The 21,499-nt window shown below is 35.3% G+C and overlaps 1 protein-coding gene across 4 annotated transcripts in view; it reads right to left on the bottom strand.

The window, feature by feature from the left end:
- Positions 1–4,622: 4,622 nt before the first annotated feature.
- The window catches only part of TMTC3 (transmembrane O-mannosyltransferase targeting cadherins 3), a 35,830-nt gene continuing 18,953 nt past the window's right edge, over positions 4,623–21,499 (bottom strand). For 2 of the 4 annotated variants that reach the window (XM_072864819.1, XM_072864837.1), the window contains exons 9-16: positions 20,647–20,899; positions 14,815–14,963; positions 12,317–12,437; positions 11,595–11,706; positions 10,749–10,852; positions 9,395–9,564; positions 8,368–8,594; positions 4,623–6,823 (exon numbers count right to left, since the gene is read on the bottom strand). In XM_072864819.1, the coding sequence (XP_072720920.1) occupies positions 6,009–6,823; positions 8,368–8,594; positions 9,395–9,564; positions 10,749–10,852; positions 11,595–11,706; positions 12,317–12,437; positions 14,815–14,963; positions 20,647–20,899 (1,951 nt within the window). In that variant the 3' untranslated portion in view covers positions 4,623–6,008. The remainder of the gene's footprint in view (positions 6,824–8,367; positions 8,595–9,394; positions 9,565–10,748; positions 10,853–11,594; positions 11,707–12,316; positions 12,438–14,814; positions 14,964–20,646; positions 20,900–21,499) is intronic. The other 2 variants (XM_072864811.1, XM_072864828.1) reach the window with 1 other exon arrangement.

Below are 21,499 nucleotides of genomic sequence, written 5' to 3'. Positions count from 1 at the left end.
AAAGGTGAGTGCATGTTCAAGATGGTATTTTAAAAATCAAGATTTACAACTTCTACTTTTGGTAAGACATCCTGTAATTGTTGTATTTTCCTCCTCCACCTACTCTCATTGTGCATGGATGAATACATATATAATTAAAAATACCTTGCTATGTGTATTTAAAAAGACAATACCCTGATAATTACACGTAAGGAACAAACATATATGCTGAATGGTGTAGGAAATCTGAACAACTTGCTTTCTTTTAATGCTCACTTCTATTCTACCTGGAATCTTTCAGACTTCACATTCATAACAGTTGCAGTGTAGAAAAGACACAGAGAATTCATAACTCATATAAAGCTTGCAAGCCATATCACGCCCCAAAACTGTATCAAATGCACCGATTTGTCTGCTATGTTGACCTACCAGTAACTAAAATTTTGGCAAGTACGTATGCATTTTTTCATACTGCCAAGGTGTAGTCCGGCATGCAAAGCCCCACAAACCCAAGCATTTATTTTTCTTCTGTTTCTGTCCACATCTGAAAAAGGCCAAGCTCACCCAAGCAAGCATGTAACCTCTAAACCTGCTGTAAAGAATGTTTGTGCCTCTGCATGGACTTTTAACAAAAGACATTTACAGTTCTGTAAGCACTGATGAAGACACCAGCTGAACAGGGACTTTTTACTCACTTTTTTTTGATAGTATATTTCTTATACTGGTAAAGATGTAGCAGCTAACAGTTTGTGTTATGATGGAGTCTGTTAACATTATATTAACATTTTGTTTTAAACAGAATTCCTTAGTTCAGAGTATATGGTATCTATAAAGTCCAATTCTCTTTCTAGCAATCTTTGAAAGTATGACACTGTGCCAGGGAAGGTTAAACATGTTTTCCTGGAACTGTTTCCTGGCCCAAGAAATTTATACAGCTTATTATGTTGTTCCCAACCCAGGATAATTATGCAGAAGGTTCTGTGATGGTTTCGTTTGGTTTTGGGGTGTTTTGTTTTGGGTTTGATTTTTTCTTTCGCATCATTGCTTTTAGTTTGAGAGAGACTGATGTGTGTAAACAAAATTTCTTCTGGCTCTTTGCAAAAGAGACATATACGCTGCATGCAGGACAACTGGTTTGTAGACAGGCACTAAATATTAGACTGCAGAAAGCAGTTTTTAAGCTTACAAAGAATACTAGCTGCACTACCGCTCACTGAATGCTATAAAAATAACATATCTATCTAGGATTATTAAAAAAAAAAAAATACATAGCATAGTAATGTATGTAACATAGTAAGCTACGTTATTTTGATTCCAGGCAGGAATGTCTTACCTTTTTGTAAGCTATGTTGGAGGTCTGGGGAACAGATTCTTCTTGATCAGTTGAAACACTGTACGAAGAGCATTACAGTTTTGTACAGAGAGGAAGTGAGGTGAAGGACAAGTGGAAGGCGAGGTGTCTTCCAGCCTTTCCATTCTCAAGCTTTCTAAGCAAAGCAGGATTCCTAGGCTGAAAGTCAGAGAAGCATAATTTTGTTATGCGTGGCATACATGGCAGTGGCTGAAGCACGGCTTTACAGGAGTAGCAGGTTCTGCTGCAGTTCCAGACATTTTGCCAGGCAGAGGTGGATTATAGAGCCTCTGCAAGGAAAAGCCCAGCCACATACACTCACCCAAACTGGGACTCTTCCTGGTGCTTTTGTGGGATGCAAAGTTTGCAAGAGCCTGGGGCGGGCTGCTAACTTCCCAGTTGTTTTGATCTTCATTGAGTCTTTCCGAAGGAAACTTCAGGAAGGAATAAATGCCTGCATGTTCAGCCCAAAGCTCCATATCCTGAAAGCAGGTATGTGAGCAGCTTTGCTGCTACAAGGCGCAGCCTGATCTTGCAATAAACTCATCTGACAATGAGGGGGCATATTGCTGAACTACTGCGCCTGAAGAGCTGCTCTCTCTGCCCCTTTGTGTTGCAACGCCTGACAGCTGTGAGAAAGGGAAAGCTCCTGAGATGTTGTGCTGGACAACCTACATGCACAGTGCCAAAATGTTTCAGCAGCTTTTGCTTTGGGCAAAAGCAGAGTGCTTACTCCTCTACCAGAAAAATCAACATTTCTTGCAGGTCAGTGCTTTGCTCTGAAGTCCCATTAAACATGAGGTTGCCTATCCCACAGGCCTATGGTACAGCTAGGTGTGGCGAATGAAGGCCAAGTAATAAAACATACTGTTGATGGCAATTTAAATCTGTTTAGGGGAAACTCAGTACCCATACTGTCATACCTCCCGGAAAACAAAGAACATGTGCATCTTTTGCATCCCATGGGCACAGAACTGTCTCCTTCAGAGTAGGACGATCTTCTGAGCCTGTCTGCTTCACACCAGAGACCCAGTGGGGAATGAGGAGCTGGATGAGAAGTCCCTGTAGGTTTTACAGCTACACAGGCATTATTTCACAGGTTGAAGCCAAGATGCACTTACCATTCAGCATGTAGTTTTCCTTTTAAATATACTGAAATTGCTGTTATGTTCCAAAATAAGGTGCAGTTCAGTAAGTCTCCACAACTGAGCAGAAATCTCCTACTTCCTTCAGTTAAAGGCTCTGGCAGCACACGTGTTGCATGTTTTCTTGCTTTCTTTTATGTGAAACCCTCCACCCACAGCAATCTTCCTGTATGTTTACTCCTAGCTTAACTTTCTCTCTTCCACTATTCCAGGTGCAAACTGCACTGCACATTGAAAAGAATTTGTCTCACTTAATCCTTTGTGACTCCAATCTCCAACACTTTGTACATGTCCATTTGTAGGAAAGTGTTTCCCATTCTTCACAATACCTATTTCTATGACAGAGCTGATAAAAAACAATAGACTAAAAGAAATCAGATCTGAACTATAATGTTTTTAACTGTAATGCAAAGAATAATACTTAGAAAATAAAGAATACTTGCAATACTTAGAAAATGAAGTCCTAGGATGTTTCATGTGCAAAAGAAAAAAAAAATTCTATACTCAAAGATTAACTTACAATTGCACTCGCCATCCTTCTGCAACTGCACTACCCATAAGCATCCAGTTGTCTCAACTATATGCATGCATATCCAATTAATCCTTATGTTTACATGTATTCACCTCTAACTCTTTATGCATACACTCACCTGCAAAAGATCCAAAAATTAATCTGACAAATGCAGGATTTTGCACTGAAATTATATGCACAAATGTGTATAATACTTAATATGCTTATTGCAGCTGTACATATAAGTTTGAACAATTTATGTATGTATGCAAAGATGATATAAGACACCTCTTCAGGTTTCTTCAGCAACCACAGCAACTGCATTGTACAAGAACAGGGCTACAAATTATTTTAGCATGCCTGTCCCATGCTTGGAAATTCCCAGTTCTTGCATATTAGTGAAACTGGGAGTTCTGAAAAGGGATGACATTTATGGTGTTCTTGCACATGAGGATGGCAGGGAGAGGAGAAAAGATAGGTTGAATTGAAAGGGAAAAACTCCTGTTGATTATTCTGTTCTATTTGCAAGCAGACAAAGCCAAAATTATTCTCTCTTTGACAGTTTTCCTATGAGCAAATGCTATTTTGATTGTTTTTCAGAAGTTATGCCACTTCAATTTACTGAATCGTTTTTCTCATTACAGTTTAATTTTAAAATGGTTGGCGCATCCTAAGAGGCTAAATACAACTCAGCACACTGACATTAGTCAAAATACTTGTTTTTACTAAAATTTCTTTAAAAAAGACAAAGGGGGCATAGTACCTGCTAAAAGACTGAAAGACCTACCTCCAGCATCCTTCAGTTCACATTAGTCTGATGATTTTAGTTAGTTAAACCTGATGGCACCACTTAGCATCAATAAATCTAACAATTCTTGCTAGTCCCTAAAGAGCAGCGACTTGGCTGGTCAAGATGAGAGCAGCATGACAGAGGCTCAACTGCAGAAATCAAGAATCTGCCTTTCCTGCCCTCTTCAATTTACAGACCAAATGAAAGCAGTGTGGCAATGCGATTCTGGGAGCTCTTGATATAAAAGAGGAGAATCCTGGCCTGCTCCACCAGAGAGAAAGTACCTTTTCTTACTACTTAGTTCCTTCCATTTTCAAATGAATGTTCCTTTGTATCACCCAGAACAATGACTAATTCTTTCATAAAACAAACGTTTGGAGGGAAGACTTAATATGCAAGTTAGCGTTTCTATAAAGGTCAACACACTAGCTATTTTAGCTACAAGTAACCGAGTTATTCACAGACAAGATAAAACAGCAATTTTCAAGGTGTGGTCAATAGATTCCTGGGAGCACTTCACTACACTGCACTACAGGCAGGACTTAAAACTTTTGTATGAAGAAAGGCTACACACCATGTACCTCTTCCTGTCTGCAGCTTTTAAATCATGTTTTTAAGAACCCACTTTTTTTTCCCCCTAGTTATTACCATGCAAGCAATTGTTGTGGTAACATTACAAATAATATATAATAAAGAAAAGGTCCGTGCAAGGCCTTCAACCATTTAAGATCCCCTCCCACAGAGATAAATATTACATCTTACAGCTGGATACTCAGGCAGAAAGTTCAGCAGTTACGGAAAGGATTACGTTTAAACAGTAGAGTTGCTAAAGAATACGTCTACATCATGAAATAAGACAAAACATGAAGAGTAAGAGTTAGATTTAATGATTAATTAAATTATTACTGAACCCAGATCTTACACTTCTTTTCTTTCTCATAACTAAGGAAAACTGGGTTTAGGTAAGTGGTAGTATATTTAAACAAAAATATATGCATTGCACAAGGATAAAAGCAACACTGAAATGGCAAAGATTTTCATTTAATCTAAGAAATTAAAATGATGCATTAGTGGAAAAGTGTAAATGGGAATATTTTGGTAGTCAAAATAAATATTTAATAAAACCCACACACCCATGACAAAGTATCAAAACAACAGAACATAGTATTTGGAAGGATACTATCTACATTTTGTTGCGTTAAACATTGCTAAATTCAGTGGCTTAATTATTATCACACTGCCTTCGGCAATCATTGCTTGTATTAGTGTTATAAAAAGTCATGAGAATAGAAATACTGTTCCAATGACAGAAATAGTAAAGCCAGTTTGCTATAAACAAGGAATAATTTACTACACCAAGGAGTCAATCCACAGCCATCGATAGAAAGTCAACAAGGACTACTGCATAGCATACTGGTTACTGTACCAAAAGTGCATTTATCAGCATTCAAAGAACTGGGGAAAAAGTGAGAAAACCACCTTTTTTTATATCATTTTTAAAAACAACCAGATGATTGACAGTTGAAAAAACCCCACATATTTCCTTTAAAAGTAAAAGCATAGTCTAAAGACCTTGAAAGCACCATAAGATTTCTATCAGGTAAAACAGTACAAACCATTAGCATTGTAAGTAAAGAACAATTAAAAGGTTATTGTATCATTCCATATTTAGAACACAACTGAAAATTTTAGTGTGTTGTTGCATCCTCCTATACTACAACCAGTGGCATTTTGATGATTTTTTGTTAAGTTCTGGAAACAAATAATGCAAGAAAAACTCTTTTTCATGTATAGCAGAGGTCTAGAAAGATTCAAACTGATGATGTGTAAACTGAAATGTAGATAATGGTAATACAGATTTATATGGGGGAAAGCAGCACTGTCTGGCTTATCCCATTAATTCTCCATTTAGTTCTTTCACTGGTTCTTTGAAAGTAGCGTTACTGAATAACCCTGACTGCCAATGATTTTTGAGTGCTATTTTCTCACTATTAGGATTCTGCATTTAAGATTAAGATTATTCTCAACCCTTTATCCTTCGATTCCCACCCATCCCCCACATCATGCTTTCTCACATAAAGCATTGTAATGCCTTCTGCTGCTTGCTAAGTGATACGCAGCCAACATTATTTCTATTTTCAAAGCACTGAAACTGCTTTCCAGTTGGAACACATATTAATCAATAATTAAAAATAGTATTCTCCCCTTATTCTATTGGTGACATGATAAAGACTATTCACCATTTAATATACGTTCAATCTCTTCTAGTCTTTTCAAAGCAGCAACTCTCTTTTTCTCAATGTCTTTGATTTCTTTTGTAGATTTTTTGGGAGTCTCTTTGTCCATATTGTTTTTCTCTGTTCGTTTCTTATTTTCTGAGTGCTCTTTATTGTTATCAACTGTTGTTTGGGTGCTTTTCTGCTCATTTTTTACTTCTTTCAAATTTTGAAATGAACTTTTTTTTTCTTCTGCCACTGCAGTCCCATCTGCTGGAAGTGATGACTGTTCAGTAGCACTGAGTGATGCAATTTTACTTCTAACTATGTTTAGATGACGCTGAATATACTCTTCATGAGGTGCCAGTGCTAGTGTTTCAACCAAACATTTTTCCGCTTTTATTAAGTCTCGTTCTTCGAAGTAAACCACACAAAGATTATGTTTTCCTTGTACATTGTTGGGATCCAGTTCCAAAATTTTTTCAAAACACATTTTTGCTCCAACAATATCCTTCTTTTGGTTCATAAGGATATCTCCTTTCAAAATCAGACCTTTGGTATGATCAGGGTAGTATCGCAGTAGGTCTTCCAGGACGGGCAAAGCCATCAATTCTTTTCCTGTCTGAGAATAAAGCAGTGCTAAATTGAACAAAGCACTTCGGAAGTTTGGCTGTAACCTTATGGCTTTCTTCATCCATGCCTCTGCTTCCATATCTTTTTTGTCATCCATTGCCAGCATACCCAAATTGAAGTACCCATTTGCATCCTGTGGTTCTTCTTTCACATAATGTAACAGTCTTTGTTTAGCTTCAGGTCTAAGCCGAGCATCACCTAAATGACAGAAAATGCATTTAATTCCAGATTTATTCTGAAGGATTTTTAGACCAGGCCTGTAAAATGCTAATTTTTATACAAATTAAAATGTAACATTTTTAACACAACTGTCCAAAGGGAAAGGGTTTAAAATGCTACTTTTTATCATTGCTGTGTAACAGCAAAAGCAAATGACATCTACCTTCCTTACAGAATGAAACTACTTACAGTTGACTTGTAGCCAAAGTCAGCATCATTATTCTATTATCTGTTGAATTATATTTAGGTGTGGTATAACAGATACAAAACATGTCTCTACAAGTTTAAGAGAAGTTATTTTCACATATGGTTGAGCAAGTGGAATGCAGAGAAGATGTCAGTTCTGACAAACCAGCTCTTACAAAGGCAAACTTGGAGTGGAAGATCTCATTTTGTTAAAAATAGATTGAAAGTGTTTAAAGACAAAGATCACATAGGGTGACTTCAGATATAGCCAGGCTAAAATATCTTTTAACACCAAAACAGTATAATCTAGAACTCCCATATTTTAATTTGCATCCAAGTTTGAAAAAGATACAGTAAAATAATCTCATCTGACAACACCACGAGTAGCTAGACGAGCTTGTAGTCTGTGCTATTTTTCTGAATACTTCAGTGAACGTATTTTAGTAAAGAATTCCAGGCACAGACTTACTGAAGGATGGGGGAGCAGGGAGCTGATTTTCGTTGCCTTCTTTCACCTCCTGAAACAGTGCTGCACCTTCCAGTATGAATAACTGAATACTAGACACCTAATGCTTCTGCTTGTTTGAAGCCCCTTGTGCTTCTACAGACAAGAAACAAGGCATTTCTTGTATTACCTAACTTACTATGTGAAAAGAGATGGAGAATAATCCATTTGTATCAGCTCCAATCAACTCTGTATTATCTCTTTCTTAGGGGTAGTTTACCATCCCAACAAAAGGGAAACAAACCTTACTAGTCACTTGCCAAATACTTTTTGCAACAGCCTGAATTCACAAAAGGCTTATGCTTACCCATACAGCTAAATATGAAAAAAATAAACTCATGAAAATCCGGCTTAATTCATCCTAATTAGCAGTATTACAGAGGAACCTATGAAAACATTCACATTTCCTAGGGCTAGATTTAAAGTCCACAGAAGTCAGCTATATTTTTTAGTCAATGAAGAATGAAATCAATCAATATAAATGCAAAACATGGATATTACACGTATTTTACTAAATACAATTTTTTAAAAATTATATAGGCAAAATTTTGAAGATGTTTGTGTAACACTTCTTTATACGCGTAAGATGTTATATTGTAAAATATATTGTATTAAAGATGCTGATCAGCCAAGGTATATGTACACTTTGCACAAATTCCATACACTACCAATTAATTACAAAGCTGACTATTACAATAAACAGTTTCTTCTTCAATGATGCTACAAACATCTGTTTTCCAAAAATAAAACAGTTCACTGAAAAAAATTAAATGGTATGGATCCTATAAATGCATATATACAGTATTTATATAAGGGTCAACTAACAACATACCAGATTCCTGCATTAGCAGTGCTGAGTTGAATAATGCCAGTTTATGTGTTGGGTTGAGTTCTAGCGCTCGGTTGAAATTCTTCAGGGCTTCTGTTGGATCTTTCAGTTCAATGTAAACAATTGCCAAGTTGTACCACAGATCTGCATTGGTTCTGTCTAGTTCTAGAGCTCTAAGGTAAGCTTCCTTAGCTTTCAGAGGTTTGTTCATTTTTAAAAGTAATTCTCCCCTGTTGAAGAATCAGATTTAACCTTCAACTTTTATTCATACTAATATGAAAATAATCAGCTTTTTTAAAAGTTTGCCTTCCTATAGACAGTAGATGTGAGATAACAGCATTTTTTGGTTTTGTTTGTTTGTTTTAAACACAAAACAATACAGAACCTTCTTTACATACCATTCCCAAAGCTTTCAGCTCTCAAAAGTCTGTATACAACAAACGTATATGCAGGACAAAAAACAAAAAAGAAGTGATCAAGGGTTCCCGATATTAGCTCTGTAATTACACTGCAACAGCTATAGTTTAGGCAACTTTGCACCTCCCTAAGTCCCAATGGGAATCACAACTAACAAAATAGTGAACAGAAGCCTCAATACCCACAGCCACATTACTCTTATCTATCTAGCTGACATTTATGTGCTTTTTAGTTATGTCTTGCATTTTCTGGATGACCTTTAACAAAGAAGGATAAAGAAAACTCCATGATTCAGACTAGCCAAAAGCTTTTTAGTTCAAAACTAAACTAGGAGATCAGAAATTTGAAATTCATAAAGAAATCTAATGGAAGCATCTTGCTATATGATGTTTGAATACACAGCCTATGTGGAAACACACCCTTTGAAGCAGGAATTTAAAAGAACAGAGCTTATAATGAATAATTGATTATTGCCCCAAATCTTCATCTTCTCATTTGGAAATGAATTAATTCCAGCAGCTAATTCAACTGTATGAACTAAATACTGTTCATAGCACTGCAAACACATAAATGTTTATTCAAGAATACGTATCTCTAAAATTAGAAGAGATACCTGCTGATGTAAGCCTGCTTGAAATCTGGCCTCATACTAATTGCTTGTCGATATAATTGATCCGCTTCTTCAAGGCGAGATTCATTTGCTCGAATTAAGTTTGCAAGATTGATATAAACATTCAGATGGTTAGGAGCAACTCTTGCTGCATACTTTTTACCTGGAATAATCTGTCAAAAAGAATATATGTACCAGACACAGATGAGTAAAAATATGAAAGACAATCAGTATAGATCTCCTCTTCACTCTGATACATTTGTTTTAGGGTATCACTGGATATTAGTGTGCGGGCTCTTAATGACTACAAATAGCAATTCTTCTTTCCCAGAAAATCATACCAAAATATAAATGGAGTATCTTTTCTTCTTTAAATCTATGAAGACATAGATGACTAAGATCATATTTAAGACATCAGTTAACTAAGCTCTGCTACTATCTGATTGGGCTTATGCAGATAGCCATTAGAAACCAACCAGACCTTGCAAAATTTTCCCCATTCAGACAAAGAATATTTCCTAAAGCCTAAACTGACATTCTATCAGACATTTTAATTTCTTTTTTTAACTCTCCAGCCTAAGGTAAGTGTAAATAAGATTTTACCAGCCACTGATACAGCAGATAAAAAGTAGTCATGAAAGATGAAAATGCTATGACATTGCAACTGCTGTACTGTATATCTGCCTAGAATCTTCATGCTGCTTCACAATACAAACTTTTTAATGCCATACTTCTACTCAAGAGACTGATGATTTTTGTTGTCAGTCTCAGTTTACCCACAGCTTTTGTTACCTTCATAGGTTCTCCAAAATATTCCTCTCTTCTTCTCCTAAAGAACTAGAATAAGTAATATTTGCTAGGTGTAAATTTAACTTAACAAATGGTAAAGATAACAAAGCACATGTTTTTAAAAGTATGCTCAGGCAAAGATTTTTTTGTTGCTGCTGGGGCTACCTTCTTCCCACCTCCAATGCTGCATTTAAGCCTTCTCTTGAGGGCTCAGAAACTCAGTCATCATCAATGTATTAGCTGTAAGTGAAAATAAACCCACTGTGACTGTAGGTGTACATTTTTAACTGCTGCTTTCTTTTATATCCTCAATTTCAGAAAAAAAAAAAATCCACAGCAGTATAAAAAGTAACTTAAAGTAGTTTTAACAAAGAAGTTCCAAGTTAACATGTTTTAACAGCCATGATTGTATACAACCTACTCTTTTAATAGACAGGTTTTAAAAAAAACCCTAACAACTTTAAAAGTACACTGCAACACAGAGCTTCAGGAAAAACATGAAAAACCTATCATGAATATAGGTCTGAAAGAGTTCCCTCCTGTGGTGGTAGATAAAGTTACTAATTACCTGTGGCATCAATGATTTAGCAATCATATATGATTCTTCGGCTTCTTTAGTTTTGTTTAAGTTTTTGTAAGTTCTTCCTACGTTCATGTGGGCACCAATATCATCTTAATAAAGAAAAGAATGAAATTTCAGGTACTTCCATGCACTGAGTATCATGAAAATAAATACGTATGCCTTCAGAGTAGTGTAAAGTACAGGTACTGCATAAAGACCAACAACAACAACAAAAAAAAGCAATTCTGTATTTTTTTCATCTTTAATTTAACCATGAACCAAAGACAGGTTATAAAGTTACTTGGGAAATGGTAAAAAAATTTGAGGTCATACTTCCACGTATCAATCTTTAATCTCTGGCTATGGTAAAGGCACATAACTTGAAGGTTATTTATTAGGCTTCTAAAAGGAAAAAGGAAAGTTTGTCTAGTACTACCTAGAACTTCTTTTGCAACAATATGTAAAACAGAGTAAATGTGCACTTAGAGTAAATGTGATACTATCTAGGTTTTTAAATTTTTTTATACACCTCCTTAGTTTTGAATAAGAAAATTAAATAATAATTATGTTTCATAAGAAATTACTGTTTAAGTTAATTCAGAAAGAATGTCATCCAAATAATAGCTTTAAATTGAAAGTCCTTGCATCTTTTTATAGATAGAAACTTTTCTGGAGGACTTTTTTTGAGTTTATTTCCAAAGACTATGGATCAATTAACTTCATCTATGGCACTGTTTGATGTTCAATTGGAGAAAAACAGATCATTCTGAAGATTTTGTTAAATAAGCTAAGCATACTGAAATACTAGGAGTGCGGAGACGCCATTCAATGGCAACTAGTCAAAGCTTTTACCTGGTTGCACTTGTGTGGCTTGTATGAAGAATTGCAGAGCTCTTTCAAAATTCTTTTCATTTTCTAACGCATGCCCCACATTGTTCCATAGTTTGGCATTGTTCTTATTTACCTAAAACCAGAAAAAAGATACCAATGCATGAGGTATTAAGCTGAAATTACGGAACAACTTATTTTCTTTTAACTATGTCTTAAAGATGTAAAAATGCACAGCAAATGACAGATTTCATCAAGCTGCTATATGTAAAGAATAACAAAACACTGCATAGAGAATTCTTACATTCAACTTGTTGCTCAACATCCATTTATTTTAGTTATTTGCCCCTAGAAATACCAAACGTTTTAAAATTCACTGTAATTGTTATGGGATGTTGTACAATCTTACGCCATATGCAGAATGAAGAAATTACTCTGTGCATCAAACTTTTTGTAGATTTTTGTACTGAAATATATCACGCCTTCATCCAGATAAAAGAATATATTCAACTGCTTTAACACAAGAAAAAATTATCATCCATTTCTTGCACATGAATTCCCATGTGTGCATCACACTGCTTTTAAAGCATTCCCAAAAGCAACTAATTAGATGTTAATATTGTCAATGTACAAATAAAAGTGGCAAAACAAGCATGATTTGTCTTCATTTTTATCATGCTCTACTGCAGCTTTTTGAGAACAGCAACACAAACTTTCCATTAACGTTTTCAAATAGAATACAGTACCTTTAAAGCTGACATAAACAACGTGTACTCTGACTCCCAATCCCAGTTTCTGTGCAGTGTTTTTAAGGCATGAGTGAATAGTACTGCAGCCAAACAAACCCAAGAAATTTTTCTTAGCACACTATTAAATAAAACAAACAAAGATTTGTTATAAGCACACAAACAATTCTAATTTATACTAGAATAAGTATCTCATATGCTAGGAGGCAAATAAACTGAGGACCATATTTGTAAATGGTATATTCCAATTTATTTGCCTCATCACCAAATGGCACGCTCCAAAATCTGAAAGGAAATAATGTCCAATTTCAAGTTAATTTTGTTATTTACCTGATTTTTTTGTTATCACTACGTAATTCACTTAATAAGAACAAATGCAATCCACATAATATAAACAAAAAATATATGAAAATTATACTTCTGTTAGAGCTTATCTGTAATTTAAGGCAATGAACATGGTCATGATATCAAACAGTGAGGTTCTTCAAAACACTGTACAAAATGTTAAAAATCAAAAAAGCAACTAAAATGTCACCCCATCCTTTTGTTTCATATTAGACAATTCCACACAAATTCTTTACTGCACCCATCACCAGTCTTTCCCACACTGTAGAACATATCTTAATAGAGAGGTCTGCTGTGGAGACTACTCAATCTTCCATAAGCAAATAAAATCCTAGTGCTACTGTAATATCTAAATAGGAGAAAGGTTTAGTGTCTTTGTAGCATTTTTATTTTCAAAGCTGCAAACTGGGGCAGAAGTCACTCTGCGACAAGCTTGTCAGGAACAATAATTTTCTAGATATCGTGCAGTTTATTTTTCTGGAATTTAAACATGACTGACTTTAACCACAACAGATATAAAACATACACTTTAACATGCTGGTCATTTGGTCTCTGAATTCTCATTTAATGATGAAAAAAAACATTAAACACCCAGTAGCTTTCCTAGAATTATGAATATAATTTTGTTTTTAAAAATCTCATTCCTGAGCAGACATACAGCTGTCACCATTGCCAGCTATTTCTTACGCTTATGCAACAGCTGTTCACACTGCTATGTACTTCACAGGGGTTTGCTAAAAACTGAAAGGGTTTTTTCTCCCTCTGTTTTTAAGATACACAAAATGCTGTGCAGACTTAAGACTAGTGTGCTTGGTTTTAAAAAAATATTAAAAAATAAAAAGTAGAACAGCAGAATTGAGAGAAATTCTAAAACATCAGCAAAGCAACCAGTGAGAACTGGCATATACAGTAATCTGTACCCCCACCAGCCTTATGAGAAATGTTTTTCTTTCCACATATTTCTAAAGCAAGCAGCTTTCTCTCGCCCATAAGACTTTTTAGAGTGCTGATTCCCAATATTTTTGTAGTAAACAACACTGCTGCCTAATTTTTCTCCCCAGCCATCCTCTCCTGGTTCCTTGCTTTCTTTCACATCACTTCTATTTTTACTGTCTCGTAGTGGGATTTGTGATAATACTTTCTCCTCACTCCCACAAGGTATCACTACTTTCTCATTACCCAGTGCTGTCAGCTTTGGCAGCACCAGTTAGCATAAGTTATACTGCAAGGCCTCACCTCTAATGATAGCAGACCACATAGACTGGGAATTGCTGCCTTTCCATTTGTCTGAACTAGCATTAGGATGCCATTGGTGTAACAAGAGTAAAGCATCCAGAGAGAGGTATGTGCAGATCAGTGTAGAAGATAGCACAAAAAAAACAAAGGTGCGTGCAAAACATGCTTTTAGAGCAGAATTTCCTAAGGAGAAATTGTTATCCAAAAAATTCTTTAGTTTAACAAACACTGAATAGCTTGTGATGTCCATTCTTAGCATGGCATGTCTGCAAATTTAATCAGCAAAAGATATTTTAATATGCTGCAGACTGATACACGTGCATTATATAAATGTCAGTCAGTAATCACCTTTAAATAAAGTACAAATCAGATCTGGCCAAGACAGTTTTTTGCCTAATCTTTTAAAATGTCTATGATTTAAACAGAAAATATTTGTGTTTCTTTACAGAAGAGAGATGTGTTATACTACTAGGCTCATAGGTAAAGTCCATTTTGTAGCAATGTGTAATGTAAGTTACACCACATTCTAAAAATGTTTGGTGCAGTCTGAGGCTTCTTTTATATATATGTATTCTTATATATTAAAAAAATAAAAAATATATAAAATACATGTGTATACATATGTGTGTGTGTGTGTATATATATGTATATATATTTCAAATAAGCGTTATAACACCCTCAGAATAATCCACTAGTCTCCTAAGAACTTCCTTGTTGTCATTTGTTCACATGACTGCCAAACAGTTTCTTGGTCATTACTCTGTGTTCATTAAGAACCTGAAACAGAATAAGAGCTATACCATCATAAATTCATACTGGTAAAAGCTCTACTGGGAAAGCTTGCAATTATAAATATGGTCATCTTTTATGAAATTAAGAGAGATGAGTTAAACCAGTCATAAGTAACACTACCTTACCTTTTATTTGATAATTTCTTCCATCCATGTGCTACTAAAATGCAGAATCCCATGCTAGGAACATACAACACTCGTTCTGCTACTACGAATCCAACAGGAAAAAAGAGGTTTGATGCAGGAATAAATGGTAGCACTATTAAGCAGAGCGCCTAGAAAAGAAATGCAAATTAATTAGTAATCAAGATTAGGCAGTGACAAACTGTACCCAAGCAACAGATTACAAAGCAATTACAAAAAAAATCCCAGAAAAACAGACATACATAGCAGATCTTTGGAGTTTTGTTTTTCTTTTAAACATAAAGATCTGTTTTACATTGAGACCACTCTGAACACGGCAAGTTTTAACCTGCAAATGACACTATTCCTTACTTAAAGGCCTACAAGTGTATTTGCTTTTCTATACTACAGAAGAGAGCAGCTGTATGACAAAACACTAGGATCAAAGGATCAAATTGAAAACAATGTTTTAATAAGAGTTCCACATACAAAAACATGACAGTCTGAGAACCTTGGACATTATCTTTTACAACAATTAAAAATTTGTACCAGCTTATATGATGCATAAAGTAGTTATTGTTACAATACAATAAAGTCAATTTTTAGTTTCTGTAAAAAATGTGCAGAAATAACATAAAAATCGTAATCAACCACTGAATAAACATCAGTGTTTAGACAGTGCACTAAGGGCACCCTGAAATATCTGAAATGACAATGAACTTAAGAACTGCAAAATTGCAGCTCTTAGGCTGGTGACAGGTATCTTAACAAAAGGTGTGTTTACTAAAAAACAGAGAAATCCATCTGCTGCAAAGGAAGTGGACATGACCATTTGCTTTAAGTCCTGGGTGACTGTTAAATAGCAGCTTTACAATCTGTGCTACCAGAAAAGACTCAAATAATTATTTCAAAATATCTGGCCTTCAAGTTACAAAAACCAAAATCCCTACAGATATGGAATGTTTCTTTGAAAAAAGAAAGAGGAATTTTATAGACATTTTCAATACAACTGGCTGTCACCTTTTGTCTAGATTTAAGCATAACTTTAATTGCCTTTTCCATGCTTAAATAGTTAACACATCCAGTTTGAAAGTCAATCTAGGATTTCCCATATAAAAATGCAACACTAATTTAAAACTTCAAGTAAGGTTTTAGCTCATATTTCAAGGGCCAAGGATATGCACATGGATCATTAACACAGCTCAGCTGATCCACAGCCATTCATTAAGCTACATGAAAATAAATACATAAATGAACTTTGAAGAAATCACAAGCGCAATATAGAGAATAAGTTGATTACTTAGGGACAAAATTTAATTTAATGCCATTTCACATTCCTCTCCCTTTCTCCTTTTATAGTATGTGCTCCTTATAGAGCACCTACCAATCTGTAAAAGCCTCAACACAGAACTCTATTACAGATTTTTGTAATCCACTTTGAAATGCAGGATTCACCACATTGTCCCCAAGCGAGTCCTCTGTATCAGTTTCTAATTTAGTTATAGCAAATGCCTTCACACTTTTGGGGGTGGATTATGGGAAGTGTGGGTATCATTCTGTATTTCATTCTGTTTTGAGCAGCCAAACGCATTTGTGAGTACAAAAGCAAATGTACAAAAGCACAAAGTGTGCTTTAGCAAACAATGTGCTGTTTTGCAATTGTTTTTACTGCAATGTGAATAAACTGTATTTAGCTTTAAAATGTATGTAAGGCTTGTACATAGGCTTAAACGACTTATTTATGAAATGTTCTGATAAACCAATTTGAAGAAGTCACCTCTTAAGATTTTAAAAAACTGTTTTACATTATTGCTCAAAAAATGCAGGTTGTTTAGTTTAGTTTTGTTTTTTTAATACAGTAAGGACATCGGTCCCACAGCCCCTTAAGGTCAACAAATGTATAGTGAAAGCCAATTCTTTCCAACAGGTTTGAGTGGAAAGGATTCTGCAGCTGGTATAGCAAGTGCTTTGTCTCCACTGAGCACTTATGATCTAGGCATCTAATAAAAAGGGTTTTGCATGTTCTGCTCTGTGCAACTCCTCTGACAACAAATGTTACACAATGTTTTGTCGAACTTCTCTTTAGATCCTTTTGCCTCTCCTTAGTACACTGCTCTTCAAATACAGTTTCTTGGACAACAGACTCAAAGCCCTAGTGCAGATAAAAATGCATTCTCTTCTGTTCATTTATTCTTTCTTTTTATCATAGTCTTTCATCAGATGCAGAGGCTCCGTTCAAAAAATATCTTGGTCAAGGCAACTGAAAAACAAAAACAAACAAACAAAAAAGACAGAAACCATTAAAGTATGCAGGAAGAAAAAAGCCTATGACAAAACTCTAAAATATGACCATAAGCTATGAAGAGTATCTGAACTGCTAAGTAAACAGTCAAAAGTTCACAAGGAAACGTTTCAAAGCCTGAGTGAGGTGTGAGCATAGGGAGTAGAGAAATAAATAATGGTAAATTTAGAGGTACTGATGTCTTGGCATGACAAAAGTGTTAAAAACTACTCCGAGAAGCATAAGGATACCTGTTCCTGACATTTGCATAGTAACAAGCCACCAAAGTTTGTGGCTGAGTAGCATGGAGTGCTATCTTATCAGAAGTGAGGTAAAGCTCCCCTGTTTTTGACACTTAGCAAATATCAAAAGATACTAAAAAGGTTTTATTAAATTTCACCAGCCAACAAAGGAATGTCTACACCCAAGAAATTCCATGAACAAACAAGGGCCATGATCACAGCTTGATTCTGAAACCTACTGAAAAGCCCCCAGAGTAATTCTAGATCAGTACTATTCTTAGTACTCAACATTTTCAGTATGTATAGTGTAACCTATTTATAAAGGTCACTTAGTGTGACAGTCAAGTTATCTGACTGTTCACAGGGATAAAGTAAACAGAAAATATAAGAGAATTTAACTGCTCATACATTGTTTCCAGGGCATGTCCTTTACTAATGTAAGAATAATTGATTACTTCAAGCAGCATAATGACATCAACCTGCCAAAGCATGTGTTCCAATTTATGATATGCAGGCCCATTTTGTGTTAGTTTAGTATTGTCAGTTGGTTAAAAAAAAAAAAAAGTGCAATTTATCTGTTTTGTCCTATCCTAGTTCTGTTATTCTGAAAAGACAATTTTAGAACCTATGGCAAAAATTAAAATAAGACAAAATGAAACACAACGTACATACTTACCGGAGTTATTTTTCCTGAAGATGACTGGTATCAAACAGATGAAAACTGACTGAAAATGAGTCCTTCAACTGTTGCATCTCCCAGTAATGAGTTCACCCTGTGAGACTGTACTTGGGGAGAACTGTTGAATGTCCACTAGCACTTGAGGCAGTGGGAGAAGGAATCCCTTCTTCTGTCTTGTCCCTCAAGCAGTACAGCACCAAATCCATATCCACATCAGCAAATACAGAAAGACATGTTCAGACATACTTGCAACCTCCCTTCTCTTTTGCTTTTTGGATCCCTCTCTTTTGCCTTTTTTTTTTTTTTCAAAGTCCAAATAAACATCTTCAATTCTGCAGCAGGTCTACAGTTGTACCTTTTCTGATCTCATAAACAAAAGCAACTTGAGACTTTTCGTTCAGATCAGGCTTCAGCATGACACCTTAGGGTCTCATTGAGCTAGTGGAAGAGCCAAAACATGCTAGATATTTATAATGGCAGAAGCTCTTTACAAAGCCCTTTATTATTCCTTTAGAGTGACATTCTAATGAGTGTGAAACATCAAACAGTGCAGTCAATCACGGTACCAACTGTGATGAAGCCACCACTATACTAATACCATGTGACAGGTAGCAAATAGAATTCATACCTGCCAGGGTAGTAGTTTATTTTGACCAGCACAAATTCAGGCTTTGAGAGGCAGAACTGAGAACCAAGTGTGGAAAAAAGTTTTTTAAAACTTTTTTTTGTAATTGGTGTAAATTGGTATCACTAAATAAAGATTCACTTTCTTCACTTTAAAGATGGTACTATGATTTCTCTAGTAAGTCAGATTGAGAAGCCATCAGAAAGAAATTGTCCTCTCCCCCTCTCTCCCTTGGCAGACTATCCAGTCTACATCAAGACATTAATGGCTTACTGGAAGGCAGAAATAGGCTTTGGCCTACAGAGTTGTTGCACGTTATAGTACATAATTTTTAATATAAAATATTGCATTCTCATTTCCTAAGAAATTAGCTTCCAGGCACTTAGATATTAAGTTTGAAAAAAATCAGCATCATACTGAAGGTTATATACACAACAAAGGTATACATTAAAGGAAAACAATTTTAATTAAATAAGGATTATACTGTGTTAAGTGACATTGAGGCTTGCATGCTGGAGTGAATGATCTCAGAAGACCCTTCCAATAAAAACCACTTGGAATAATAAAAACAAATATAAAAAAACCACCCTCAAACAAAAACTAGCTGACTTACAACAATGTATGCTGATAATTCCATTAACCCTTTCCTCTTCGGAGCTTTACTCGGTAGGGAGTAAACAGAAATAAAGAGCCTTAAAGTTCAAGAGCTGTCCTATGAAAAAAAGTGAACCACTCCTCACACACACTTCTACTGCTATCAGTGCACTGGAGAAAAATTGTTTCAGCTTATGTAAGAAGGAAGATTAAACTACTCCTTTACGTTTTTTAAGTGCTGTAAAACTATAACATCTTTTCTGGGTATGTCACCGTGCACATTTATTATATCAATAAGCTATCTAAGTTTCTTTTCTTCATACACAGTTTCCAAATTCAGAACAAGAGGCTTCATCAGCAATACTACAAATCATTTTCACAGATTTTCTAGTGAAACAGACTGCCTCACTCCAGTGACAAGACAAGAAAAACCATATGAGTCAGAACTATAACGTTAGGTCTCTTTGAAGTGAATCAAAGTTTGTCAGCTGATTAGCAAAGAAATCCTTAGTCTTAAATTGTGCATAAATATTCCCACCCATCTGAAACTTTTGTTGGCTGAGTTACATATTAAAAAGTACATTATTTCTGAAGCAGACTAAGATCTATGCATGCAGGTTTGTTGTTCACATAATCACACCACTGATTTAATAAAAAACATGGTATCAGGTAATCATTAATCTTGTGAAAAATTGCAATGGAAGCAATCGAAAATATGACTGGGTTTGGATGAAGACAATACTAGCTTATTTGCTCCTTTCCATTTCCTCCAAAACATTCTTTCCTGTTAATCCATTTCAGTTTTAAGGTCATATAATACTGGAAAACAGGAACTGATCTTACAGGTTGACAAAATTAGTTTTTCCTTAGAATATGGAAAAGACTACAGAAGAGTGCATTTGTTAAAAGAACAATAACAAAAGAAGAAAACTTATATTCCTAAATGCCAAAATATGTGCTTTTCTTTTATACCTATGAGAAAGAAAATCAAGTCACTTGCTAAATACACAGCATGACTACTGACATTTAAATAAGGTAGACAGTTTGCAGGATGGAAATGCATTCCGATCCTTAAAATATATTTAAGTTCTACTGAAAACCCCCATTTGCTAGTTGAGTTCTGAATACCTAAGAAAGGCCGCAATACAGTTTGCAAATACATAACAAGGGGCACATTTATTCTCATCTCTTGTCTATTCTTCTCCACATCATCCCTAACAGACTCACACACTTAACTGCAATTTAACAGTCTTGTTGCTACCACAATTTTCCTCTTTTCTCATGTTTAGCTCCTCATTTTAGCCCAAAAGGAGATGCATGCAATATCTCCAGGTCGCAGCAGATTAGACATGACCAAACAACCTCAGCCACTTACACTCTTAAAAAAAGGACAAAAACAATGCATCATTCATACCATCAATACAGTCTTGGAGGAATCCCCAGGATATCGGAGACTGAAGACAATCAAAGATCCCAGAAAGCAAAAGAAGGTAAGGGTGGCAACATTTCTAACATCTAACACAGACTCCACGAGAGGAATAGTTCCCATTGTCCAGTCACAGCATAATTCTGAGGGGTTGAGAAGAAGCCAAGCATTTACAGGGAGGAGATAGTTGAAAGTCAGCTGTCTTGCTGGGGATGGACTAACAGCAGCTGGGTTATCAAACCTAAAGCAAAAGAAAGGAGAAAATAAGCTTTTAATGAAAAAAGATACGGTCTTGATCCACTTTGTGCTCAGAAACCAGCAAACTTTAGATTCATAGCTAGAATGACCAATTACAGACATGTACAATATCCTAATCTTCCTGCATTAGTCAGGTGTGTAACTTGGGAATCATGCACGATGATTCATCTTAGCACAGGATAGAGCCTCCTCCAAGTTTAAGAAACTGGTTTGGGATATAATCAACCTAAGTTTGAAGAAACAGAATGATTTACACCCAAAGTTGGGTTCAGAGGTCCTTGTTCATGTTTCTAATACTTTGCCTTATTTTTCAGAGAAAATATTAGATTCTTCTATTTCTACATTGCTCATACACTTTTAAGATAAATTACAGTTTTTTAGTTCTAACCTTATTCATATACACTTATCTTCAAGCACTGTATCTGAAGTCAACCATGCTTTCTGCCTAGTACATACCTAAAACCAAAAAAATATTTTGTGTGTAGAAGAGGAAAAACTTATTAAAAGGTTTGGAGTATTCAGCCAAGGTTCAAACATATAGCCAATAAAAAAATACTTTAGTAATAAAACATTTAATATCTAA

This window comes from Ciconia boyciana, chromosome 1, assembly GCF_034638445.1.
Source record: "Ciconia boyciana chromosome 1, ASM3463844v1, whole genome shotgun sequence".
NCBI lineage: Eukaryota > Metazoa > Chordata > Aves > Ciconiiformes > Ciconiidae > Ciconia > Ciconia boyciana.
Note: the sequence above shows the minus strand (reverse complement) of the source record. Positions and strands in the feature narration are given on the sequence as shown.